This window comes from Hibiscus syriacus, unplaced genomic scaffold, assembly GCF_006381635.1.
Source record: "Hibiscus syriacus cultivar Baekdansim isolate YM2019G1 unplaced genomic scaffold, ASM638163v2 tig00116997_pilon, whole genome shotgun sequence".
In the NCBI taxonomy this organism is placed as follows: Eukaryota; Viridiplantae; Streptophyta; class Magnoliopsida; order Malvales; family Malvaceae; genus Hibiscus; species Hibiscus syriacus.
In genome coordinates this window covers 224766-251857 of record NW_024063513.1, presented here as the reverse complement: position 1 = coordinate 251857, position 27092 = coordinate 224766, and the positions used below count along the sequence as shown (strand labels likewise).

General features: G+C 37.0%; 3 protein-coding genes and 1 pseudogene across 5 annotated transcripts; 2 read left to right on the top strand and 2 right to left on the bottom strand.

Moving 5' to 3' along the window:
• Window positions 1–2669: 2669 nt before the first annotated feature.
• On the bottom strand, window positions 2670–14863 carry LOC120193957. Of its 2 annotated transcripts, XR_005522921.1 has the most exons (7): window positions 14592–14863; window positions 4846–5189; window positions 4000–4225; window positions 3737–3824; window positions 3309–3375; window positions 2996–3229; window positions 2670–2910 (listed from the first exon to the last, which is right to left on the bottom strand). XR_005522921.1 is itself a non-coding variant. In XM_039196373.1 (6 exons), the coding sequence occupies exons 2-6, from the start codon at window positions 4996–4998 to the stop codon at window positions 3182–3184; spliced, it is 582 nt and encodes a 193-aa protein (XP_039052304.1). In that variant the 5' UTR covers window positions 4999–5189; window positions 14592–14863; the 3' UTR covers window positions 2670–3181. The 2 variants fall into 2 exon arrangements, 1 of the variants encoding a protein (XP_039052304.1); XM_039196373.1 differs by having other exon boundaries at window positions 2670–3229.
• Window positions 14864–15179: 316 nt separating this feature from the next.
• On the bottom strand, window positions 15180–18015 carry LOC120194225 (annotated as a pseudogene).
• Window positions 18016–19236: 1221 nt separating this feature from the next.
• LOC120194460 (DEAD-box ATP-dependent RNA helicase 15-like) lies at window positions 19237–23478 on the top strand. 2 transcript variants are annotated; one of them, XM_039196771.1, is made up of 12 exons: window positions 19237–19335; window positions 19422–19541; window positions 19737–19837; window positions 20174–20346; window positions 20456–20687; window positions 20789–20907; window positions 21428–21484; window positions 21568–21752; window positions 22532–22676; window positions 22754–22837; window positions 22913–22971; window positions 23319–23478. In XM_039196771.1, exons 2-12 carry the CDS (start codon window positions 19426–19428, stop codon window positions 23461–23463), a joined length of 1416 nt encoding a protein of 471 aa, XP_039052702.1. In that variant the 5' UTR covers window positions 19237–19335; window positions 19422–19425; the 3' UTR covers window positions 23464–23478. The 2 variants fall into 2 exon arrangements, with proteins under 2 accessions (XP_039052702.1, XP_039052703.1); XM_039196772.1 differs by having other exon boundaries at window positions 19238–19335; window positions 22913–22969; window positions 23325–23440.
• Window positions 23479–24518: 1040 nt separating this feature from the next.
• LOC120194224 (probable L-type lectin-domain containing receptor kinase S.5) lies at window positions 24519–26694 on the top strand. Its single transcript, XM_039196603.1, has 3 exons — window positions 24519–24965; window positions 25047–25772; window positions 25874–26694. Exons 1-3 carry the CDS (start codon window positions 24542–24544, stop codon window positions 26692–26694), a joined length of 1971 nt encoding a protein of 656 aa, XP_039052534.1. The 5' UTR covers window positions 24519–24541.
• The last annotated feature ends 398 nt before the right edge of the window (window positions 26695–27092 follow it).

Below are 27092 nucleotides of genomic sequence, written 5' to 3'. Positions count from 1 at the left end.
AAGAATAAATATCTGATATATTAGTGACTTGATATTTGTTTAAATTCCGTAGGTTGGGTTAAAAGTTAACAATATTCTTAATTATATTTTAAAAAATAAAAAGCATCGAGACATGGTTTAATAAGTAGAGTTACAGAACTCTACCATGAATATATCAAATAATCATAAATAAAGTATAAAATAATTTTTCCTCTATGAAAAAGAAATTTAAATGCTTAAAATATTTAAATCTCACAACAATCAGGCCCAAGTGAAGAAAAATCCCTTAATTCTATTTTTGGCACGATTTGACATATCACATTGATGATCAATCATACGTGATTATCTAAAACAGTAGGCATTTGGAGATAAAGCTATCGACTATTTAAAGACAAAATGGAATCCACAGAGTCTAACTTCATATAATTGGGATGTTGAAACATAATTGATTAAAAAAAAATCATGTTTCCACCTTTATCGGATACTCTGTATATAATTTTTTCCCGTCTTTTGTTGCCTTCTGATATTCATCTAAATAGATTTATTTTTCCTTCAACATGCTTGAAGCATTAAGTTATAGATCATTCACAATCAGCAGAGCTCACAGGAAGTCAGATCAAAGCAGCGATCATCATTTTTTTACATGCATAAAGTAAAATCACGTTTTATTGAATACGGGCAACAGAAACATACAAGATTTCCAATGACGGATTTTAATACTCGTTACATTGTTGAGAGAGGTTACAAAGTACAGTTCAGAGCACAGATGAAACCAGCAAAACTAGGGCATGGTAAAAATAAAAAAACCATTCAATCGGGATTTGACACGTGTCAGCACGCATGACACATGTCAATACATGATTGGAGATTTTTTTTATTAATTAAATATTTTTTTCAATCAAGAGGTGACACGTGTCACCAACCAATTGGAAAAAAATAAAGGGATGAAATTGCTCTTGGGTGAAATCGGACTTGGGACCAAATGGATGCATAAACAATGCCCCAACCATTGCACCAAACATCCCAATGATTTATTACTTACAACAAATTGTATTTATCCTTTTAAAGCTCGATAATGATAAATGAAAATAGAAATAAAAATAAAATAGAATTAATTTTTTTAATATTTGATTCAAGTTAATCTATTAATAAAATAATTACTGTTGATTATAAAAATTATTTTTTAAATACTTTACATCAAAATTATTAAAAAATAAAAAAATCTATGTATTTCTTATTTTTAAAAAAAATACATTTTATCCCCCTTTATTTATTAATAGATTTTTAATTTGTTTATGCATCCATTTGGTCCCAAGTTTGATTCCACCTAAGAGCAATTTCATCCCATTTATTTCATATCCAATCGGTTGGTGACACGTGTCTTGATTAGATAGAAAAATTATTTAATTAAATAAATTTAAATTAATAAAAAAAATTACAATCATGTATTGACATGTGTCACTAACGATATGTATCATGCTCCTCTGCTGACACATGTCAAATCCTAATCGAATGGTTAATTTATTAAATTTAATTTAATTTATGACCAAATTGAGAAATATTAAGGACTAAATGTAAAAATATATCAATTTTTTAACTACTTCGTCCGCATTTATGAATGCTGTCAAATATTAACGGCTATTGGTTTGATTAAACAAATTAAATAGTTAAGTGGTGTGATTGATAAAATTGAAAAATCGGTGACAAAAGTAAAAGAACTAAATAGTTAAGTGGTTAACTGAGTAGTTTACTCTTTTTTTATATTCTTTTGTGTTATAAGTTTTAAATCCCCTATGAGCCCTCCATTTTTTTTAGAATCCTCGCTTCTTCTCTCGTGTATATAGGGATTAAGATTAGATTTAAAATTTATAAAAAAAGAAAATATAAGCAATAAAGTGGCATATGTTATACATATTAATTTTTTTGACGATTTAACAAATGCAATTCCTTCTTATAGGTAAAATATTTTATACTGTTCATATAATGCATTATCAATGGCAAATTAGGAATATATGTTCTTTTGAGATTAAACTGTGGGTTAGTTTAGAAAATGAGAAAAGGGGTATTAAGTATGGGTCAAAAGAACAATCTTATTATTGTTGTTTATTTATCATAAAAAAGTAATATTATTATTTGGGTTTGGGTGTGTCAATATAATGATTTAGGGGGAAATAAAGCGGAAATTTCTTAATTTGATCTGCTTTGATTAAGTTTTTGTTTAGATGAATTTGGTGGCGTACACATGTGAGCAAGATGGACACGGTAATTTATGTCGGGGTGTGAACTTAAGAGATTATATTTAAAAAATTTCTGGGGTGCGAAGTTATAAAATTTTAAGGGATGTGAAATTGACTAATCAATATAAAATACAAAGAAAAAAACTTGAAATATAAGAGAATTTCAAATTTTCCAGGGGTGCGATAGCAACCCCAACACCCCTCTCGATCTATCCCTGCATGCGAGTTTCTGTTATTGCAACCATGCTTGCAATATTAATATATAAATTACTTAAATAATCATTAAATTATAAAGTTAATTTTATTTTAACCATCAAGTTTTACATAATTGTTTAGGTTATTGCCATATTATCAAGTTAAATGTGAAACGCATTTGGTCAAGTTGCTTTAGTTGAATTAAGGGTTAGATTGTCTGGTGATCAAGAAGTTTCCTATGGTTTCTCGACACGAAAACAACACCTTATAAGGTAAACTGCCATGGATTTAACCTTTAAAAAAACCACATCTTTACCTTAACCTTTTCATACATGTAATCTGGTGTTTTGTCTTTTCACGTGTAAAAGTAGTAGATGTTGTCGTGAGTTGCGTAAATATCCACTGATGATACAACTGGAGCCAGGAGACAGGAGGTGCTGTTGATGTTTGATCACATTGGGCATCGGACAACTGTTATGGTGTTTTGAGATACAGTGGGCTGCACATAAGGCGCTTTTAAGGGGTTATTGATGAATACCGCACTGGGACCAACAAAAACGCCAAGAAAACTAACAGAGAATTACTGGAAACAGTGTAATTTTTTTTCTTGCCAATCTGAAAGGGACTTGTTGTAAACTATATTTTATTGAAGAACAATCCAGCAGAGAAGAAGAGAATAGGACAATTCAACGGACAATCCCAGAAAATTCTGAGAAAAAGTATTTCCTCTTCCAATCTTGTAGCTCTGTTTGCATCATCCAGCTTAATTTTTATAAGCCCTCTTGCTCCCAAATTTCAACTAGCAAATCCACCATTTCCTGTCACAGTTGACCCAACAAGGAGGATGAACAGTTTATAATAACGTCACAAAATAAAAAAAAGGAATAGAAAACTTACAGAAAGCGGAATCGGGTGGGGGAATGGCTTATAATCCCCATGTAAACTCTCGTAGATTGTATTCGAACTGCAATCAAATGGTGTAACCAATAAGCACCAGCAGAATGTATATATTTTTTCCTTAATAAAACAAAGAATGAACAATGCCTGTTTTTAACATGTAATTTGAGGTTAAAACTTAAAACAACTTGGCTTAATGGTTGTTATCCTCTCCTTAATAAGGTTAAGGTCTCTAAGCTTCAAGATCCCTCTTCCTTCTTGGACCGGACCTCTTATGTTTGAAATGTATATTATATACATGGGATGAAAGTAAAAACCAATATCATGTAAAAAAACTAGTCAGTTGAGGTCATTCTAGGGGATTTTTGGATTCTATTCATCTCGAGTAATGTTCTATATTTTGAAATAAGGAAAACAATGAAAATTACTTTGTCGTGGGTTCTCGAGGCAGCACCCTATTTTCAGTTTTCTTATTTCCACGCCATTGTTGCCTTGTTTGGTTCCAAAGAAGAAGACCTGCAAGCGAAGTTTCATCATTAGAAAATTTATCTCACCATATGATTACCAAAAGGTAGGCTGATCTTTTCAGATAGATCGGGTAAAAATGGCGCTGACAGAACACGGAAACATGTGAAACAATAGAATGCTATTCAACTTTATTTAGTGGTATATAGAAGCTATCTGATCTTGCCGTGATTTATAAAATCAGATAGTTGAGTTGTGCTGCCAGAAGGATCAAGATTTGATGCGTTGTTGTTCGCTGAAAGGGACAGGACTCCGCTATATTCCATTTCGCATGCACTGCTATTCCAGGAATCATCAGAAAAGCTAGCTTTCTGGTCCGGCTCCCTTTGAGATGGATCTTCCACACCGGTAATCAGTGAGGGTTTCGTGAAGCACCCAAAACAACCTCTGCTCTGTTACAAACTAGGATTAGACAAGTGCATATCCGGTATCAACTATCAACAACAGCAACCTAATCTTTAAATCTAGAAGCTGGAAGAAGCCATCGTTTTCACAACCATGGCAGGGTAGAAATCTCAAAAGTGTTGAAACTTCGAAATGTGTGATGTCAAACACAATCAACGAGGACTCGTACTTGAAACTTAGTGAAATAGCAATCATTTTACTTAGTCAACATTGGCATGAGCTACATATATGACCGTAGTACAGCTGAATAATGCAAATTTTGCTGCCTTAATATCCGACAAGAAGGGAATCAACAACAAATACCACTCAAACCCATTTTCACATAGATGCTGGGCAGGTAAATAATGCAAATTGCACCAACTTAATCTTCAACCAACATGCACGGTACCAAACTTGTGTATGAACTGAAAGCAACTACAAATATCACTCAAGCCCATTTTCCTAAAGCTTCAATGCAGAACATTTACGAGCCCTTAAAATTGTTGAGTCTACATGACAAGAGACAACATATATAACCACTAGATCTTGCACATGAACTCACATGCAAACCTAGTCCATTTCAAAAACAAACAAAAGAAGAACATAAGAAAGAAAAGTAGTTCCTCACTCTGAAAAGAGATTTGCATTTAGCCTTGAGTGCTCCCATTAGCCGGAGTGCTAGAGCACGCAAAAATGCTCCAGAATCCAAAACAAAAGAACAAAATGGTTTCTGCCCGAAACATCTCTCGGTCTGGGCTAATAAACAACACCTAGGATCCATACCTCCCGTAGTAGAACCCAAATCTCAAAAGCAAAACAAAAACTCTTGTGCCATGCAATCAGGTACCCAATGCTTCAAGCAAAGAATGCCCCTAGAATCGAAGTCCCCCAAAGTGTTCCCCCTAGTCTGCACGTCTCATTTTGTAGTTCGCTTATACAACAAGTAAGCACTAAACATAACCCAAAAGATTCCTTACTGTCGAAACCGTCTTTCGGTTGGCCCCGGAATTGGGCTTCGACTTAGATTAAATGTGGTTAGAGTCGCCACCGACCATTTTAAAACGAATTTAGGTGGGTCGGACATCATCTTAACTGATCTGCGTTGTACCAGAAATGTGTCGGGTTCGGGAGTCGGTTACAGTCAAGGAAGGATTAGCACCCTTGAACTGCCATTTCGATACCAATTAATTTATCGGTTGTCTTAGTTGTGAAAAGTTAAAAAAAATTAAATTTAAATTTAAACTACCCGATTTGAATTATTTACCTCCAATGGGTTGGAATTACTACTAAAAATATGTTAGATAAAAAAAGTAATATGTAAAAAGAAAAAAAATAAGAAAATAGATAAAAAATAAATAAATGAAATTTAGTAATATATATATATATATATAAAACAAAACAATTAATAAATAATTAAATTAATCAAGAAATATGGGGACTAAATGATAATTAAACTAAATGTAAAATAGTGACAAAGAAAAAGGGATAAATCATAAGGTAAAATTCGAAAATCAACCCAAAATACCCAACACACAAAAATAGTGACTAAAACGAAACTATTACGGAATTAAGAGATCGGAATAAGAAAAAATAAAATTGCATCAGTGACCATGATAGAAATTTACAAAGTTCAGAGGGCCTTGATAAGATTTTACCCATAATACTTGAAGGACCAATGGGAGAGTTTACCCCAAAGTTTACTTTCACGTGGATGAGTTGGTTTCCTGCAAAAGCAATAATAACAAAATTTTTTAATTCATTTGCAATTCAGAAGCTTTCCCTGTTCCCTTTCTTATACGTTCAGCTCTCCATTGTTGTCAGTCACGACGGTCGATCGACCAGCTACCATCGTGATTGGTCGCCGATGGACACCAAATCCAACGGGTGACTCGTATCGGTTCTTTGGGTCCAAATCCAGGATTTATCCTTCAAAAAAAAAGATTTCGTTTCCAACGAAAAGTCAAAAACCGCTGGACTTCTCTTGCTCCGATCTGTCTCCTTCCACCTTTGGATCGTCAAAATTTTCAGGTATGTCGTTTTTTGGTTTGTCCTCTACCTTCTCATTCTGTTTTGCATGTTTCGTCGGTGGTTACTGCTTTCATCAAATTTTATTCGAGCTACCAAGATGTATGTAAAAAACATGAAACAAAAGGGAAGCTTTTAACTAAAAGAAAATCTTTTATTGATTTTGATGATTGAGTTACAATGGCTGTGGATTTCTCTCCCCCTCGAATGTTATTTACAAGCTTATTTATATCCAGAATGATGTTATTTTTAGGAGTTTATATCCTAATAAAACTCTTGTTTTGTTTGTGTTCCACTCATGCACGTTTGTTGGTGGTGAGCGAAACGGTCGGCGGATGATTCGGGGTTAGAGAGACGCAGCTGGCCGAAGGGTCTTCAAAACGACGCTGAAATGGGAAAAGAATGCCAGGGTTTCAAACCCTAGCTGGACCGGTTCGGGTTTGGACCCCCCACTGGATTCGGTTCGGGTGCCAAACGGGTCACGTGAATTGTTGGGTCACCCACTGTTTGGGTCTTGGCTGGGCCATATGCAAATGTTTGTATAATGGACCTGCAAGTGTAAAATAAACATATGAATGTAAATAAAATTATGCTATATAATATATAAATTATATAATATAATTTGTGGTACTCATAAAAAAAAGATGAAAATTAGGTGTCTATAGCTGCCCCTCTTTGTCATTTTTCGTGGAACAAAAAATAGGACAAAGACAAAAGGACACAAATTTTCGTCAGGCGGAGTTGAAAACTTGACTCTGATAAATTAAGAATAACTCCCTGTCGGATTGTGTTGCGGATAGCTCATTCGTCGCGAAGTCGAGTCCATCTTGAAGGAATTGAAGTCGTAGTTCAAGATTTGAACTGGAACGTGGCTTCTCATTGCCAAATTGTAGTCAACTTCAGTCTTCTTCTCGGTTTAAATACCTTGGTTAAAATTCGACTGAAAAGTAGTTTCTTGACTCCAATATGCAGTTGATAGACCTTTGAGCTAAATGAAATGGAACTCGAAAGGTCTTCATCGACAGATGGCTTTTCTCGACTTAAGCTATGCTGCCGGAAAACAGTTTCTTTGTCACTAAGGCACAGTTAACCCAGGTCTTCTTCTCGACTTGAAAACCTCGATTGCAGCCGGACAATAGTGTGATTGAGGTGTCATCGAGCTGACTGAAATCGAACTCGACAATCTTCTTGACAGATAGCCCTTCTTGCCTGGGGCTATGCTGTAAATGATGTGCCTAAGAGATGAGCGTAGTCGAACTTGAAGATCTTTGTTGGCAGATAACCCTCCTAGCCTGGCGTTATGCCGCAAATGATGTGCCTTGGAGCTGAACGTAGTCGAACTCGAAGGTCTTTTGGTGACAGATAACCCTTCTAGCCTTAAGTTATGTTGTAAATGATGTGCCTTGGAGCTGAGCGTAGTCGAACTCGAAGGTCTTTAGTTGGCAGATAACCCTTTTCGACTTAAGTTATGCTGTAAATGACGTGCCCTCGAAGCTGAGTGTAATCGAACTCGGGGTCTTTGGCAGACAATCCTTCTCGATTTAAGCTATGCTGCAAATGATGTGCCGTTGAGCTGAGCGTAGTCGAACTCAAATGTCTTTTTTTTTTGGCAAATAGCCCTTCTTGCCTTGAGCTATGCAGCCAAATAAAAGTTTAAAAAAAATGGTTTCCCTTCACGGGTCTAAGATGGTCATGATTCTTCAGGTGGTTCCTTTGAGCGAGTCTGAACCTAGTAAGACGATCTTCGGATGACTCCCTTTTACGGAAAAGCCCACTGATAAATTCTGACAGCCGGATATCATCCGTCGTGAAGTTGAAAGTTGTTTATTGACAACCAGCGGTCCCTTCGTCGTGAAGTTGAACTTGCGTTGTCTTGAGTCCGATATCCTTCGCTATGAAGTTGAAATTGACTCTGAAATTGGGAAATTGTTTATTGACAACCAGCGGTCCCTTCGTCGTGAAGTTGAACTTGTGTTGTCTGGAGTCCAATTTCCTTCGTTGTGAAGTTGAAATTGGCTCTGAAATTGAGAAGTTGTTTGTTGACAACCAGCGGTCCCTTCGTCGTGAAGTTGAACTTGCGTTGTCTGGAGTCCAATATCCTTCGCTGTGAAGTTGAAATTGGCTCTAAAATTGGGAAGTTGTTTATTGACAACCAGCGGTCCCTTCGTCGTGAAGTTGAACTTGCGTTGTCTTGAGTCCATTATCTTTCGCTGTGAAGTTGAAATTGGCTTTGAAATTGGGAAATTGTTTATTGACAACCAGTGGTCCCTTCGTCGTGAAGTTGAACTTGCGTTGTCTGGAGTCCAATATCCTTCATTGTGAAGTTGAAATTGGCTCTGAAATTGAGAAGTTGTTTGTTAACAACCAGCGGTCCCTTCGTCGTGAAGTTGAACTTGCGTTGTCTGGAGTCCAATATCCTTCGATGTGAAGTTGAAATTGGCTCTAAAATTGGGAAGTTGTTTATTGACAACCAGCGGTCCCTTCGTCGTGAAGTTGAACTTGCGTTGTATGGAGTCCAATATCCTTCGCCGTGAAGTTGAAATTGGCTCTGAAATTGGGAAGTTGTTTGTTGACAACCAGCGGTCCCTTCGTCGTAAGTTGAACTTGCGTTGCCTGGAGTCCAATATCTTCGTGTGAAGTTGAAATTGACTCTGAAATTGAGAAGTTGTTTGTTGACAACCAGCGGTCCCTTCGTCGTGAAGTTGAACATGCATTGTCTGGAGTCTAATATCCTTCGCTGTGAAGTTGAAATTGGCTCTGAAATTGGGAAATTGTTTATTGACAACCAGCGGTCCCTTCATCGTGAAGTTGAACATGCGTTGTCTGGAGTCCAATATCCTTCGCTTGAAGTTGAAATTGGCTCTAAAATTGGGAAGTTGTTTATTGACAACCAGCGGTCCCTTCGTCATGAAGTTGAACTTGCGTTGTCTGGAGTCCAATATCCTTCGCTGTGAAATTGAAATTGGCTCTAAAAGTGGAAAATTGTTTATTAACAACCAGCGGTCCCTTCGTCGTGAAGTTGAACTTGTGTTGTCTGGAGTCCAATTTTCTTCGCTGCGAAGTTGAAATAGACTCTGAATGAAATTGGAAAGTTGTTTGTTGACAGACAACTTTTCTTGACTTAAGTTGTGCTATAAATTTCCTTTATATGAATGATGGCCCCTTCGCCAAATTTTGTGAGCCGGATATCTTTCGTCGTGGAAATGAAATCTGGCTTGAAAGTGTTAACTGGAAACATGCTGCTCATGGTTGAGCTTGTGTCGAACTGGATTTGTTTTGAACTGGTTCTCGAACCTATCTGAAATTGGTTCTAAGATGTCAAGTCGGTTGAGGTGTAGCTTCTTACTACCGAGTTAATCAACCACCATCCTTCTTTGAAGGCACTTGAGAATCGAGTATCCTTCATCGTGTTATCTTCTGGATGGAGTCTCGTGCCTTGTCTGTCAATCAGGTCCTTGGAATGGATCGTGCCCCATTTGCTTCCCGAGCTTTGGCTTTACAGACCTTTCATATATGAGATTGTTCTGCTTAAAAATGTTTTTCTCCTATTTCTTGTTTTAGGAGAGAGACATGATAAAAATGTTGTAAAATATTGTTCGCAATTGAATCAAATTGTAAATGTGAGTTCAAAAAATATCAAAGGAATCAAGAGCTCTTTTAATGCTTTCAGAGTTACAAATCTTTGACAAATGTTCAAATGGATGAGTTGGCTTTAGGTTAGCCTCCTTTCTAAGGTTTTGGTAACCCAAAATGTCATTTTTTTTTAAATATCGAAATATGCTTTGGCATTTCATTTGGTTGCGGACATAATGACGCAACTAGAATGACCAATTACTAGATATTTTATTTCGGTCCTCTGAAATCTTCCATTTGTTCAAGCTTTGTAGGCTCCTCCAACAAAGGCAGTGCGAAAAATATCGGTCTAAAAATGAAATTCTTGAGTGCTCGTGTGTAGTCGACTATAATAGGTGTTCCTTAACTCCCTTAGTCCATTTTACCGAAACTTCATGCTTAGATAAATTCGATTTAATTTCGTTATCTGGCTAGCTGAATCCATAAAGCCGGGGCGTTTAACCAATTGCTTTAGAGGGACAACTTATCATTATAATCATTTTTATCAAGTTAACTGAAGGGTTCATCTCATCACAAAGTCTTCGGCCTGACAAAAGCAGTGGAGCAAACACCGAATTGCCAAGTGTCCGAGCAATGTCATGGTTTGAATGACATCTATTCATAAAGCCAGGGCTTTCGAGTTTCCTCTATAACCAATTGCCTTAGTGGAATAGCTCAGCTTTACGGATTTAATTTCTTAAGATTGTTAAGAAGAACCTGTTATAGTCTAGGTGTTGTTGAAAGTCAAAAAATTTCATCTTTAGAGTTCAATTTTCAAGCAACTGACCTAAACCGGATTCACCTACTCGACTTTCATTTGTAAAGATTCTCATCGTCATTGAACGTCTTAAATAAAAAACATAGTAATTGTCATATGCAAATGATGCCCCGTGTTGTCCGCACCTTATGAAAAGAAAAGGTTATATTGGTTAATTGTAAGAGCAGGGTACGGTGTTTGAGGGTATATATTCTGGGTAAGGTCAAGGTCCTTGTTTTAAAACATGTTACTTTGTCAAAGATCCGAAACTTTGAACCATTCACAGAGTTTCTTAATTCAAATGATATTCAAAGAATTGCAAGTTTACAAATGTGATTCATTGCTCGTCATCATTAAAGTAACATAAATTTATTCAAACGTTCTTACAAAAACTTGAAAAAGTGAAAAAAAAACAAGTTCAAACAGAATGCCTCAAATGATGAAATGATCTCCTTCACTTGGATGCCCCCAAGTTGTTGAAGTCGATCCAGTTCTGGTTACGCATCTTTTGTATGACCCTTTTGAATGGGTAACAGTTCTCAATTGTGTGCCTTGGGACTCCGCCGTGATATTCACAATGTGCATTCTCATCATACCACTTGGGGTATGCGGGCTTCGTGGGTTCCACCGGATATGGTGACACTATGTGAGTGTCAAAAAGTTATTTGTAGAGCTCTTTGTAGGTCATAGGATCGAAATGTTCTCATTTTTGATGAAACATGTGAAGATAGTTAATGTGAATGTAAAGAAATAAACAAAATGCAAAATGTTTAAATGCATGATGCATGACATATCCAAGGCATTGATCCGAAAAATGTGCCTATTATTCTAAATAATCCTTATTGGGGACAAAAAATGTTACGTCTGAAGAGACAAAAAACTTTTTGATGGTATAGATCCCGCACAGCCTCTGACAAGTTGATTCGTCTTCCGCTTTTTCACTGGTTGAATATCCTGTCGAACCATTCCGGCTCATTTGGCAAAACTTTTGCGGGTGCCGAGTTGTTTGCCCAAAAAAAAAAAGGTCTCGAATGACTGCATCTCCGGCCTTCACTCTATGTTGAGTTTGTTCCAAACGAAAGTGCCATTGGAGCCCTCCATCCGAAGTTTGTCTACTTGTTTTTGGAATTCATCAATAATGGTCTCCAGCTTAGCTAGGGTTTCACCATCTTGTTCTCGTAGTTCTCGAAAGGACTCTCTGGGTCAGTAACAATTTCCTCGTCTTGCCCCTGCAACCTTTGCCTCTGAGTATTCTTTGATCACAGTTGGACTTCTGAGTTTTTTATCTCTTTGTATTATAACCCCTTTGTCCGTTAATGCAGATTATTTACGTTTAACAAACACATTTTTAGTGGATCAACACCTCGTTTTAATGATGTGAATGATAAAAAAATGCCAAAGAATACAAATGAAAGGAGGAAAAAAAGTTAGTGAGATAATGATGATAATAAAAAAAATGATAAAAATGAAAAGTCTTACCCCACATGATATCTACCCCACATGTTTTTTAATCCTACCCGGACGTAATCTCTATCCCGCATGCTAATTTCAAACAAATCCTAACCGCATACATTTCTAGTTCACATGCTTTGAATAGAAAGTAAAGCAGGAAATAAAATCAAAGCAGCCTAGGGTTTGGAATGAGGTTTCGGGGTGGGCTCTAGTTCTCCATAATCTCCCGGTTTAGGTTCTAAAAAGGTACTCGAGTTCTCCTTGTTGGTGCCCCGTTGGGCTTACCAGACCCTTAGTCCTAAACCCATCACAGGCTTGTGTGGACTAAGTTAAACTCGGGAGGATACATTCCCTTATGCCCATACGGAGAATAAATTCACATGAAGGCATAAGGTATATGAATCCCGAAGGTTACTTGCTAGGCCCATACGGAGAATAAATTCACACGAAGGCGTCGCTTTTACCCCCTACTTAAATAGGGTTCGGAGCTCGGGTATAGAGCCAGAGATAGAAACTTTTCAAAAATCTAAAATCATTGAACAAAATGTCAGTACAACTATTTATTTGAAAAATGATCAAAGATAAATAATTGGAATCGAATAAATAAATTTAAAATTAAAATTTTCGCATAAAAAGATAACCGAAAATTAATTTTGGCCTGACTCACTTACCTGTCCCCAGCAGAGTCGCCAAGCTGTCGAAACCGTCTTTCGGTTGGCCCCGGAATTGGGCTTCGACTTAGATTAAATGTGGTTAGAGTCGCTACCGACCATTTTAAAACGAATTTAGGTGGGTCGGACATCATCTTAACTGATTTGCGTTGTACCAGAAATGTGACGGGTTCGGGAGTCGGTTACAGTCAAGGAAGGATTAGCACCCTTGAACTGCCATTTCGGTACCAATTAATTTATCGGTTGTCTTAGTTGTGAAAAGTTAAAAAAAATTAAATTTAAATTTAAACTACCCGATTTGAATTATTTACCTCCAATGGGTTGGAATTACTACTAAAAATATGTTAGAAAATAAAAGTAAATATGTAAAAAGAAAAATAAGAAAATAGATAAAATAAATAAATGAAATTTAGTAAAATATATAATATATATATATATATATATATATATATATAATATATATATATATATATATATATATATATATATATATATATAAAACAAAAACAAATTAATAAATAATTAAATTAATCAAGAAATATGGAGGACTAAATGATAATTAACTAAATGTAAATAGTGACTAAAAGAAAAGGGATAAATCATAAGGTAAAATTCGAAATCAACCCAAAATACCCAACACACAAAAATAGTGACTAAAACGAAACTATTACGGAATTAAGAGATCGGAATAAGAAAAAATAAAATTGCATCAGTGACCATGATAGAAATTTACAAAGTTCAGAGGGCCTTGATAAGATTTTACCCATAATACTTGAAGGACCAATGGGAGAGTTTACCCCAAAGTTACTTTCACGTGGGATGAGTTGGTTTCCTGCAAAAGCAAAATAACAAAATTTTTTAATTCATTTGCAATTCAGAAGCTTTCCCTGTTCCCTTTCTTATACGTTCAGCTCTCCATTGTTGTCAGTCACGACCGTCGGTCGATCAGCTACCATCGTGATTGGTCGCCGATGGACACCAAATCCAACGGGTGACTCGTATCGGTCCTTTGGGTCCAAATCCAGGATTTATCCTTCAAAAAAAAAAGATTTCGTTTCTAACGAAAAGTCAAAAACCGTTGGACTTCTCTTGCTTCGATCTGTCTCCTTCCACCTTTGGATCGTCAAAATTTTCAGGTATGTCGTTTTTTGGTTTGTCCTCTACCTTCTCATTCTGTTTTTGCATGTTTCGTCGGTGGTTACTGCTTTCATCAAATTTTATTCGAGCTACCAAGATGTATGTAAAAAGCATGAAACAAAAGGGAAGCTTTTAACTAAAAGAATATCTTTTATTGATTTTGATGATTGAGTTACAATGGCTGTGGATTTCTCTCCCCCTCGAATGTTATTTACAAGCTTATTTATATTCAGAATGATGCTATTTTTAGGAGTTTATATCCTGAAATGGGAAAAGAATGCTAGGGTTTCAAACCCTAGCTGGACCGGTTCGGTTTGGACCCCCCACTGGATCCGGTTCGGGTGCCAACGGGTCACGTGAATTACTGGGTCACCCACTGTTTGGGTCTTGGCTGGGCATATGCAAATGTTTGTATAATGGACCTGCAAGTGTAAAATAAACATATGAATGTAAATAAAATTATGCTATATAATATAATTAAAATAATATAATATAATTTGTGGTACTCATAAAAAAAAAAAGATGAAAATTAGGTGTCTACACTTACCAAAAGAAAAAAACAAACAAACTTGAATTACACAAACGAAGAATTAAGTACCTTGTTTTATAACCAAGAAAACTTAAGAGTCAGATTTGATAATATTTCACACAAATGAACAGCTTAAAACTACAAACTTTTATTCCTTTGCAATAGAAAAGGAATGCAGAAGAAGAACTGACCCCATGCAGGAAAAAACGGCAGAGATCCAAGTGGGAAGGTAACCAGAGGATTGCATCTAAAATCACCAAAGTAAAAAACCAAAATTCCAAGAAAAAAATTACTTAAATTCCTGCAAATTTTTTTTAAAAAAAGCAATACCTTTATTTTCCAAATCCTTTCCCTGGAAATTTCCGTGGAAAATGAAACTAAGAAAGCGCAAAAAGGTCTTTTGGAGAGAAAGGAAGAAAGAAATGCAATTAACACCTTAGGAACGGCATGTTTAGAGATAGATTTGGATATTTCGTGATGAAAACATAAATCTTGTTCCTGAAAAGTGGTTGGTTTCCAGTTGTTTTAATTACCGAAGTCTAAATGCTCTTTTTCAGTTTTCGTAAGGTCCCTTTTTGTTGCCTCTTAAATTAATCGGTTTTATGGTTTTATTGAATGTCGTGAAACTGCAAGTTTCTTTAAAACCTTGCGGTTAAAGTTGGTTACTTTTAGATAAACTCTTCTCCCTTTTTTTCCCCTAAAAATTAAGATTATAATATTAATTACATTTCAATTCATAAATCGATTCATGTTCTTTTTCAGAAGTGCTGTCAATGAAGCTAAGTAGTAACTATTGGCGGAAGGATGTTCGATTTGCTGCCAAGGACGACAGCTTTGGTGTCTGGAAAAGTTTCAGCCTCTGGAAGTGATGAAACTGAGCCATCTTCCCCAACATTAATCGGGTAACGAAGCAGGTGACCCGAGAGATCCTCGTCAAACGTTTCGTTTTGTGTACAAATTCCAATTTCTTTCAGCAATAGAATTCACTTCCATGATACATTTCTTGGTTTCTGGAGTAGTGAAAGAGATATGAAGCTGTCCAAGATGTTCATGCCAAAGAGCCATACGAAGACCATATATCTGACCCGTGCTGGTTGAGTAGTAGGCTAAATGGTGTGGTTGAAATCAGGGTTTTAAATCGCGGTCGCGGTCGCGTTTTTTGTTATTTCGAATTTACCGTAATTGCGGTCGCGGACGTTATTGCGGCCGTCGCAGGTAACTCGGACGGCGGCGAAACCGCTATATCGCCGCGGACCGTTTTTTAAAACCCTGGTTGAAATGCTCCCATTGCAATCTCCGAGTCTCTGGAACCAGCCATTGATCTCTCATTGATGTTGGCAGATCCGATGATAATGTATTCATCGTCAACTGATGAACAAGAACAACAGCAACAACAACAAGAAGTTATAAATAAAAGGTCAGGAGATTTCTACTAAACTAAAACTATGCCGAGTTTCCTTACATACCTATCATCATCTTTGAATGAACATAGATCATAAACCGGAGTGACTGTTGAGATCTGCCATAATCTGAATTAGTGTCTGGTTTCTCTTTAGGTGTATACTCTTCAGTCTTCTTTGTCTCCCGGTTCCCAAGGCAGTAAAAAGCCAAATAGTCTCGGGGATGTGAGTTTAGACCCTTGTTTTGAAGGGCTTGTGCAACATCACGATACATCATTTCGATTGTTCTCCTTTGCCAATCCAAGATTGCCTGAATTGGACCACTGTCTGGTATACCTTCTGGCCACATTGAAATCACAATGTAGACTGAGAACCTCTCCCCTGTTTTTCTTTTACTTGCGATCTTTAGGACAGTTCTTTTGGTACGAGATTTAAAGCAGCAATGTCCTCATCCTTAACGTCCTTTGGGTTCCAACCAAAGGAGCTTCCAAGGAAATATTGGTTTTCAACGTAAATAAAGTTCTTTGCTTCGGCGTATTGCATTGATATGAGCATCTTGAATGCTTTGCTCAATGAAGGTATTTTTCCCACTGATAAGGTCGAGTTTCTTCGCTAGCTCAATTTTTTCAGGAAAGCCAACAACAGCTCCATCATCGATGGATCGAAACAACTGGACACACCATGTTTCACTGTGATCTAAAGGCAGGTTCTTTTGTGGCCCGACTGTCACTTCCTTGAGCTTGCTCCTAGGAAACAGGAGATGTTTCTTAAACCGAGCTTGTCTTAACCACCTTTGTTCGAAATTGTAAAGGACATCCCAAGCAACCGGACCTTCTAGTTTGCAATGAATATCATGCCAAGGTTCCCTTGGACCACCTTTCTTGATCGAAGAGTAGGCAAAGTTTGGCTGATGGAAATCATCATGATGAATGTCGTTCAAAGTCCCGAATAGAAGATGGTCTTGAGTATCATATCTTCCATCACAAAGATCAAGGCCGCCAATGAAACTGACTATCATCCCAAACAAGCAAAAGAACTCTCACCCCTTCCTTAGCCTTCCTAAGAAGCAGCTGCCCAAGTGTTTCTTCACTTCCAGGCTTTTGCTTACTTGGGTCCCTAATCAAAGTTATCTGTGTGTAAACAGACCAACCAGTTATATATATGAAGTGTTTGGCCTTATCAATTGCCTCAAAGATGTCATCCCAACATCTATGAGGTTCGTAACTCATCCCTCCAGATAGATGTATTTTAGGCTTGAAACGATCCAAAATGTTGGCATCTTGATAGACAGTAACCTTGCATCCCGCTCGTTGCTCAAAGAAAGTAAAAGGAACTCCTCCAAAATCTGGGTTTTTAATTTCTCTAGACCAACTTTAATCCACGGAAACACTTTTAAACTGCATCCTAATATGGATTATGGACTGTCCGGGTATTGGCTTCTGCTCCTCATCAAGGATTTGAAGATCAGGAGTCACGGTAGACCCATCGATTATGTCTTTGACAGGCAAATAAGCTCGGCCTATTAGCACTGCCCAATGGGACTGTTATCCTTTACAGCGAATATAACATGTGAGTTCAAATGGGCATAAAATATGCGGAAGTCCTCGTTCCAATGGGGTGACTATGGTTTATGTCTTACAATCGTTGTGCGGGCGACCCTCTCTTTGTCTAGATCGACTGTTGCATACAGATGTGGACCTAAGAACTGCAAAAAAGATGTCATTGAAATGTTTTAGAACACAAAAGATCACAAGCGATTAGTGAAACTTCAAAGGATAAGGCAGGTATCGCACCGTTCTCTTGACTTTGGCAAGACATTTTTTCTGGAACTTGCCTGCGCTCATTGTCTCCGCCATTTAAAGAAAACAAGAGCACAATGATTCAATTCCATCGGTATGACAAATATGCATGTCTATCGGTACGACTTATTCTTATCTAGACTCAAGGTGAATGGCAATATGTATGTTGAGTATGTTCATTTTTGGAGGGTTGCACACCCTTACTTTTAGGTTCAAAGAGTTCAGATAACATAAAGAAATGAGAATTTATTCCTGAGATGAATGCAGCTCAAACTTCATCAACAAATAGTCCCCAAATAATACTTGCTTACCCCAAGGCAAAAATTCTCTTTACATCCATAATGTAGCTCATTAATCCCATATATCGTGGCAAAAAGTCTCCCATGCAATAAATATTTCTTCTCTTGTTGCTCCATTGTTTAACCTGCAAAGCGTTAACAATATCAGACAAAAAATGCACCCACAATCCGTACATATCCCTAAACAAGGGGGAATAGAGGTTTGGGGTGATTGCCTTAGAGATAGGTTAATGGATGACTAAGATTTTGATGAGACATGCTCTCCAAAATTATACTTCGTATTGCTTTTCTCTCATTTGAAAGTGTGAAGAAAGCGACAATATGCATTGCAATTTGGAGTAGGAATCAGATCCCAACTTTGCTTCCCGGCAACCACTTTGCCAGAAGCAATGTACGTGTTTTGCGTGCAAAAGGACAGGGGTAAGAGTTGGCTTTTTGTACAAGTAATTTAATCTTAAAAATATTAAGGGGCTGTTTGTTTGGCTCTGAATGGAATCATTCAACGTTGAATGCTGAATCGTTTAACATTCAGCGTGTTTGTTTATCACATCTGAATGATTTAGTGCTGACTGATTCAGCATCAAAGTACATTCTGAATGATTCAGAGCCATTATCAAACAACATGTCACATTCAGAACTAATTCATACAGAACCTCTGAATCATTCAACATTTGAATCATTGAGCGCTTAATCATTCTGAAATAAATAAACATCCCCTAAATCAAATATTCATATTGATTAGTTAAGTTTTCTTTCTTGAATGTTTGTATTGTTACTTACACAGGTAGCAGTGCATGATTCGTGAATGGAACCAGAATAATGGAAGAAAGAAAGAAATGTTCTAATAAAATTTGAACTTGACAATGCATTTTAGTCCTTTGCTTGAAACAACTAAAATATATGAGACGATCGTCTTTCCACACCCTTTTCGATCTATTTTTATAAATAATGATATATGCATATCGAAGATAACGAATCTAAATAAAAATATTCCAAGTCTTGAATTTAAATTAAATTATTATTTTAATATATTTTTAATTTTTTAATTTTTTAAATTCACAGAGAAGGTTTGATAAAATTCTAATATTTTTAATGCGAATTAATTGGGCTTTTAAATTTTCGGTAATTTAATATTTTTAATTCTGGGCCAAAAGTGGGATGGGTAAGGACCACAAGCGTTAACAGCCAGATAGGTCCAGCGCAGCCATAGCGGCGAGAGATGGTAAATAATAAGAAGCAGTTAGGGTATTTTAGGAAGTTAAATAAAATTTCTGTTGTTTATATGGCCTGTATAAAAAAAGCTCCAATTTATACCTCGCTACAAGTACGACACTAAAACATACTTTTTAAAGAGCTAACCCCTTTTTACTTTGCAGGACATTACAAACCCTAGCCCTAGTGCCTTCAGTTTTCTCCCCGTTTTAATTAAGCTCAAAGGTAAATCTCTCGAAGCTGTTTCTCTTTGAAACTCTTTTTGATCTTACGTTTTTTAACGCCCTAACATTTTTTTTGGGATTTTGTAGATAAATGGGAGAAACAAGGGAGGCCGATGCTTACGAGGAGGAACTTCTCGACTACGAGGAAGAAGAAGAGAAGGCACCCGACTCGGTCACTGCTAAAGTCAATGGCGAAGGCGCCAAGAAGTGAGTTTGACTTCATTTATAATGCTTGCTTTCCGTTTCTTTTGTTTAACTGCTATTTAATATTTATAAAATAATTTTAATTTTTCTCTCTTTGGAGAAAGAATAAAGAATATTTTGTTTTACTTTTGTGTGTTATGGTAAATAATCCAAGGGGAAGGAATTTCGCTCTAATTATGATGTTTCTTGTATTTGTAGGGGCTATGTTGGCATCCACAGTTCAGGATTCAGAGACTTCCTTTTGAAACCAGAGCTTCTTCGTTCCATTGTTGACTCTGGATTTGAGCACCCTTCGGAAGGAAAACTCTTGATTCTTCTTCTCTGTTTCATATTTGTTGACCTTGTATACAGTTTCATATTTAAAGCCATAGTTATAATTTAAAGTTCATATATGGCTTGTTCTTTGACTGTTTATCATGTTATTATTTTCCATGCATGGGGTTTTGAATGCATAATGTTTGATTATTTTTAATATTCTCTTGTATGAAATAATTGTTTGGCCTAATTTTTTGTTTGATGCATCATTTTTGCAGGTAATATACCACTATCATAAAGTTTCAATTAACCGGATCACGGAGGTTATATTTTACTTACCATGGGTTCCTTCGATGCACTTTTCTTTGGTTCTACGCCAGTGCAACATGAATGCATTCCCCAAGCTATATTGGGTATGGATGTCATTTGCCAAGCTAAATCAGGGATGGGAAAGACTGCAGTTTTTGTTCTATCAACACTACAGCAAATTGAACCTAGTCCAGGACAAGTTATTGCCCTTGTTTTATGTCATACAAGGGAGTTAGCTTACCAGGTCAGAACAAGTTATGTATCTTTTGTTGAAAGCTTTGTGATCATAAAATATTGCTTTGTTTCTTCAAGTTATATGATATATGTCAACTCTTTTTGTTTTCCTCTTGTAGATTTGTCATGAGTTTGAGAGGTTCAGTACTTATCTGCCTGATATCAAGGTTGCTGTCTTCTATGGAGGTGTCAACATCAAAGTTCACAAAGATCTATTGAAAAATGAATGCCCCCACATTGTTGTTGGGACACCTGGAAGGATATTGGCTCTGACAAGAGACAAGGATCTTTCTTTGAAGAATGTGAGGCATTTCATTCTCGATGAATGTGACAAGATGCTTGAATCACTTGGTATGTTTTTCTTGACCCAAAACTGGATAAGGTTTTATTTTTTCAGTGTTTAATTTACTTATGCAATTACCTCTGGTATTTATTCTTCTTATCTTCTGCAGACATGAGGAGAGATGTGCAAGAGATCTTCAAGATGACCCCTCATGATAAGCAAGTTATGATGTTTTCTGCAACACTCAGCAAAGAAATTCGCCCGGTTTGCAAGAAATTTATGCAAGATGTAATTTTCCATGGCCAATACCACGTGAATTGTGAAGTATCTTTTTAATTCATGCCCAGCTTCCTCTGATAGTTTTGTAAAGTTCTACATCTGGTGGGCCCATCTCTATATACTTTTCTGGTGCTGCTGCTTGGGTGCTGTTGCTTCAGCTAGTTATTCACCAGTTTGCACCGTTTAGGGTTTTAAAGTAGTGGATTTGTGTGAGTTGATTTGTTTTATTTTGGTTTAATTTTGTTTCAGGTGTCTGTTTAGGCTATAGGTATGGGTTTACAGATGGGGTTGGTTAGAAGGGTTAGGCATTTCTTTGATCGGGGTGCATGGAGGGGCTGTCATGTAATAAAATCTTTTTTTAAGGGAAGGCAGCACTTACATTTTGTAACTAAGTAACAAATCTGCAAGGAGGCAAGAAGACTTATGGACCAGAATCTCAATTCAAGGATGTGCAATTTATATTGTTCCGGATTCCATTTGCTTGAAAAAGCTCCCTAATATGATTTACTGTGACATTTGTTTCTTTCAGCCAATGGAAATTTATGTTGATGATGAAGCCAAGTTGACCCTTCATGGTCTTGTACAGGTATCTGTAAAGCTTAGCTCAACCTCCCTCATTTTTTATTTTGTTTTGGAAGATATTTATTAGGAAAATCCTTCCAATGACAGCATTACATCAAATTGAGTGAGATGGAGAAAAATCGCAAGTTGAATGACCTCCTTGATGCGTTGGACTTCAACCAAGTTGTTATATTTGTCAAAAGTGTGAACCGTGCAGCAGAGTTGAACAAGTTACTTGTGGAGTGCAACTTTCCATCTATATGCATTCACTCCGGCATGTCCCAGGAAGAAAGGTTTGTGCTTATCAGCATCATCTTTTATTCTTTCTACATTGACACCTTTTTTGAATGAGAGGCTTGCCAACTTCATATTCTTGTAAAATAAATTACTTAAGGTCCTTCAATATGAGGATCCTTAATCCTTATTAAAAGTTTTTAAAGCAGGTTTTCTGTCATGGTTTTTAATGCTCTGGGTATGGTTGTTTGGTTGCTTATTTCGTATATTCTGCTACGGTGGTTGCTGTGATTTATAAGCACTTGGAAAAAGAAATATTGGTTTTAAGATGATTTTGGGTAATGCAACATGACAATTTCACCCTTTCTCCCCTTTGTAAGAGTGATGCAAACTTGATTTGTTCTTTTGAGTTTACTTGGTATTATTTATTTCCAGTGACCCCAAATCTAGGTACCTTGCTTTATGGCTTGGTTGCTGTGTCCAATGTCTATTTATTGGGTGCTACGGGTCTAGAGGATCGACCTTCTTTTTCCGTTTGAGTCTCCAGAAGGAAAAATTATTAGATGAACTCGGCTCACCACGTCATCCGTGGTCCCAACCAATAGAATCCATTCATCTAATTTTTTCCAAGGTGAATCTTCACCTATTTCCTACATGTAAATAAGGAGTGGGTAGCTATTTGAAAGTTACTTTGGGATGGATGGATCTTATTGGCTGGGACCACGGATGACATGGTGAGCTCTGACATGGTGAGCTGAGTCCATGTAATAATTTCTCCTCCAAAAGAGTAGTGCTCCTTGATTTAATATGATGTGATTTGACTTTTGATGATTTGTAGGTTGACTCGCTACAAGGGTTTTAAGGAGGGTCATAAAAGAATTCTTGTGGCAACAGATTTGGTTGGAAGGGGAATTGACATCGAACGTGTTAACATTGTCATCAACTATGACATGCCTGATTCTGCTGATACTTACCTGCATAGGGTAGGTTTTATTTTGACTACATTACCGTACTAATTTTGTTTTTTTTAAATGTAATCTGTGGTTATCCTTGTTTGCAGGTTGGTAGAGCTGGTAGATTTGGCACCAAGGGTCTTGCAATTACGTTTGTTTCATCTGCTTCAGATTCTGATGTGCTCAACCAGGTTGGGATATTGAGAACTTCTGAACATATTGTCCCCTGATGTATCCTTAATCAAAATACATTCAATCCATTGCAGGTCCAAGAGAGGTTTGAGGTGGATATAAAGGAGCTTCCTGAGCAAATTGACACATATGTTTCCTTTGATGTCTTCCTTCTGCTTCCTATATAAGTTGTTGGACATATATATTTCTTGCCAGTTTTCAGGGCATCTTAGGATATGCTTGATTTTGGCTTGGTTTTAATTGCTTTGTTGGAAAGATTTTGATTTGCTGTACTATTTGCCGCCTTGACCTGATCAACATTGAATTAGTTTAATTTTGTTTCTCTTTCTGTATGATATTTTGTCGTAGTGTTTGGATGTTAGGTTCCATTTTCATTTTTTCTTGGGCGGTAGACGAAATATTTCAATGTGTTAATTATATTGTTCTTGGTTAATTGGTTAATAACCAAAATTTTCTACTGCTTAGCGATTTATTTTTTGTGTGCAGTGCCATCATAAAGGAGGTTTGTTCTACTGTAGCTGAGTTTTTGAGTCCAAATGAATTCAATGTTTGTGTGGCTGGAAGCCACGTGTATTTGTTCTTAAAAGGAATGCTTTTAAAACAGTTGCTTGGGAGAAGCAGCTGAGGCAGTTCCAGTTGGTTTTAACTTTGAGTATTGTAGCTTTTTGTAAGAACTGAAATTTGGATTTAGCTTTTATCTTTGAGGAAATTTTCTTAAGAGTATTTTAGGCTTTTAAGGCCATTGTTTTGGCTATGCTAGAGTTGCATGTTATGTTATAGTATCTTTTATAATTTTGAGCACAGCCACCCTTATGTGTTTGTTAGATTTTGAAATCACTGAATGTTGATCTCTGTTTTTTTATTTTGGGTTGGTATTCCATCACATTGCGAGTCCATTTCAGGCTTAGTCCAGCATTCCTATTCTAATTTTATTCGAGACTTCCTTATTACAATATGATACTCTTTAACAAAATGGGAATTCATCAAGTGGAATTAGTGTTAACCTAACCAGAAAATTGTTCTTAAAAGTCCTAGGTTGAGTAGCTATCTTCTTAAAAGCCATTGGTGTGAGTAGTGTTTGTGGATGTGTGTTGTTAATGGTTAAGAAAATTTTGAATATATAATATTTTGTATTTATCTCAGATTATTGAAAAAAGAAAAGGAAAAAAACCAAAATTAATTAAAATCATTAAATGGCCTACAAAATGAAATATGTTTTAGTAAGCTAAGGAAGTAGTATTCTCAACCTGAAATGAGAATTATGTATAGTACTAAAGACAAATGATAATATTTTGATTACTTGTTGAATTGAATCCTTAATTACCATAAGAATGTTTCTTCAATTAACTTTCGACCTTGATATTTTATTTCTTCTAGGAGTCTTATGATAATGATGTGATTTTTTTTGGTTCTGTTATTCTCTAATTTAGAACTATGTTAGAAGGACGAGCACTTGCATTTCTTGTTTACCAGTCAAACGCTGATGGGCACACCTTGCTTCCACATGCGTACAGGAAAATGAATTTTGATCGCCTCTGAAACAATATTATATTTTGCAATATTCCTTGGTAACTACTTTTAAAGGTCTCATTTTCCAAACGAAAATAAACGATAACGACAACATAAACGTCAAGTTTTCTCCTTTCTATATATGTTCATTGGAATTGAATGTTTTACATTGTTGGTTTCCACTTGCAATTGCAATGGCAACCGTGTTCATGCTTCTATTCCTCACTACCTTCCTAGTTCAAGCCTCTTCAACCCCTTCCGTTGAGCCACGCACTTTTTCTTTCCCCACCTTTGATCCTAGCAGTTGCAGTAATGGCAGCTTAATCTGCATGGGCTCCGCGACTGCAGGAAACGGATTCCTGAGCCTCACACCAGAGCCTACCAACAATTCAGTTTCATCAGGGTCAGCACTAGATCAAGTAGGCCGGGTTCTCTTCCCCGTGCCCATGGCGGCCTGGCCAGCCTCCATCTTCACCACCTTCACCCTCAGGATTTCTCCCTTCCCAAATTCTAGTGTCTCTGGTGATGGAATGGCTTTCATTATTGCTCAAGATAACTCAAGTTCGCCTCCTTCCAGCTCTGGATCCTATCTTGGTATCATGGACTCGTCCACTAAAGGTAGCCCAAAATCTCTTTAAACACTACACATCTTTATTACTTATTAACTGAATAAGAAATCAATTCCATGCCAAATTTCAGGTGGCTTAATTAAACAGTTAGCCGTGGAGTTTGATACTTTCAAGAATGAATGGGATCCGGACGCAAATCATATTGGAATCGATACAATAAGCGTGATGAATCCGGTTGTAGCTAAAAGCCTTAACAGTGCTGGTATTGACCTCAAAAGTAGAAGAAACATCAAGGTTAAAATCGAGTATCATGGTTGGACAAAGATGCTTGAGATATCAATGGCATACTCTGGGGACAATCTAGTGAGCATACTTAACCAATCTATTGATATGTCAAACACAGTTCCGAGCACGGTGTTTGTCGGCTTCACAGCTGCAACGGGAAGAGTTCCAGAGAGCCATCAGGTCCTTGATTGGACTTTCTCAACAATTCCATTGCTGTATCCGGACAGCCATGACTCCAAACTCGAAAAGGTTAAAACTATTTTGTTGATCGTAGTTCCTATCATCATGGGATTATTGGTTGTATTAGTATTCTTTCTTCCATCATTTCAAAAGTTTATAGAAAAGAGAAGAGAGAGGGCTAAGCAGAAAGTTGAAATCGAAACCCGATCAAGAACTGCAGCAAACGTGCCGAAAATGTTCACACAGAAGATGCTTGCAAAGGCTACTTGTAACTTCAGTAAGGAAAATCTGCTTGGAACCGGTGGGTTTGGGAGTGTTTACAAAGGTAGCTTCAAGGATGATCCCCCAACAATTGTAGCTGTCAAGAAGATTTCAGCAACATCGAAACAAGGTCTCATCTACTTATCATCACTGCTCGTAAAACATGATATTCTATTCCTTTAAGAACAATCTTTGTACAAAGATTTATGTTTTCTTTATGTGATCAAACAGGTGAAAAGGAGTACTTCGCAGAAATATGTACCATAGGGCGGCTAAGGCACAAAAACATAGTGCAACTCTTGGGGTGGTGCCATGAAGGTGAACATCTCCTCTTAGTCTACGAATACATGCCGAATGGAAGCCTCGACCGTTACATTGGTAAGTGTTATCTCGACTGGGAGACTAGATTCAAGATACTAACGGGGTTGGCATCTGCATTGCTTTATCTCCATGAAGACAGTGGCAACCGCGTCGTTCACCGAGACATTAAGCCGAACAATGTTATGTTGGACGAGGAATTCAATGCTCATCTAGGCGATTTCGGGCTAGCAAGGTTGCTCCAAAACGATGCAGCAATGACAACCATGTTAGCTGGGACTCCAGGATATTTGGCTCCAGAAGTAGGCTTCATTGGGAAATCAACACCGGAATCCGATGTTTACAGCTTCGGCATGGTAGTAATCGAAGTTGTTTGTGGGAGAAGATCAAAGGGTATCATGGATGAAAACAGCTTGGTGGATTATGTATGGAATGCATATGGTTCAAAAGAACTGATCAACTGTGTGGATCAAATGCTAGAAGGCGAATTCGACGGAGAACAAGTGAAAAGAACATTAATGGTTGGTCTTGCATGCCTGCACCCTGATTCTACACAACGTCCCAAGATAAGGAAAGTGGTTCAAATATTCTTGAACCCCGATGAGCCACTAATGGATTTCCCCGAAACACGACCCGGTGCTGTTTATATATCAGTTTCCTCTGGTTCCACCACAACCAATGTTGAGTCCAAGAGTGCCCCACGGTGGCCTTCACTTGACTCATCAATCTACTGATGAGATTGCTCTTCAATGAGATTTCTGACCCATACAGATTCTTTGATCATTTGGGGATACCAAAAAGAACACTTATATTCAGTTTTTGTCCAAAATATTTATGGCAGTGAACTCAATGTATAGGAAAAATAATTGGTTTATAGTATTTATTCATTCCTTGTATAAAAATAATAAGTTTTCTGACCACCGACATTATGAATCAGCCCAACATGGAAGGACAACAGTAATGGCGTTGCATTGTTTCCTGTGACGTTTTCTAGGACCAGAGAGTAACTGACGTGAAGCTTCCGATCAACCGTTTTTATTAATATTGAGCTTTACGATGCAACCATTCTCATTTCTCAGACCTTGTCCGAGTGAATCCAACCATACCAAGTCGATAAGAAGAAAATGATAAA

Excerpts from the sequence above, each read along its gene's own strand:
- LOC120193957 (XM_039196373.1), bottom strand. The coding sequence starts at position 4,998 with ATGGATCCTAGGTGTTGTTTATTAGCCCAGACCGAGAGATGTTTCGGG. Across the intron at positions 4,226-4,845 it reads AATGCAAATCTCTTTTCAGA|AGCAGAGGTTGTTTTGGGTG; the intron begins GTGAGGAACTAC and ends AGTTTGTAACAG. Across the intron at positions 3,230-3,308 it reads CCCACCCGATTCCGCTTTCT|GAAATGGTGGATTTGCTAGT; the intron begins GTAAGTTTTCTA and ends CAACTGTGACAG.
- LOC120194460 (XM_039196771.1), top strand. The coding sequence starts at position 19,426 with ATGGGAGAAACAAGGGAGGCCGATGCTTACGAGGAGGAACTTCTCGAC. Across the intron at positions 19,838-20,173 it reads ATTTGAGCACCCTTCGGAAG|TGCAACATGAATGCATTCCC; the intron begins GAAAACTCTTGA and ends GTTCTACGCCAG. Across the intron at positions 22,838-22,912 it reads ATTCTGATGTGCTCAACCAG|GTCCAAGAGAGGTTTGAGGT; the intron begins GTTGGGATATTG and ends AATCCATTGCAG.
- LOC120194224 (XM_039196603.1), top strand. The coding sequence starts at position 24,542 with ATGGCAACCGTGTTCATGCTTCTATTCCTCACTACCTTCCTAGTTCAA. Across the intron at positions 24,966-25,046 it reads CATGGACTCGTCCACTAAAG|GTGGCTTAATTAAACAGTTA; the intron begins GTAGCCCAAAAT and ends GCCAAATTTCAG. Across the intron at positions 25,773-25,873 it reads TTCAGCAACATCGAAACAAG|GTGAAAAGGAGTACTTCGCA; the intron begins GTCTCATCTACT and ends GTGATCAAACAG.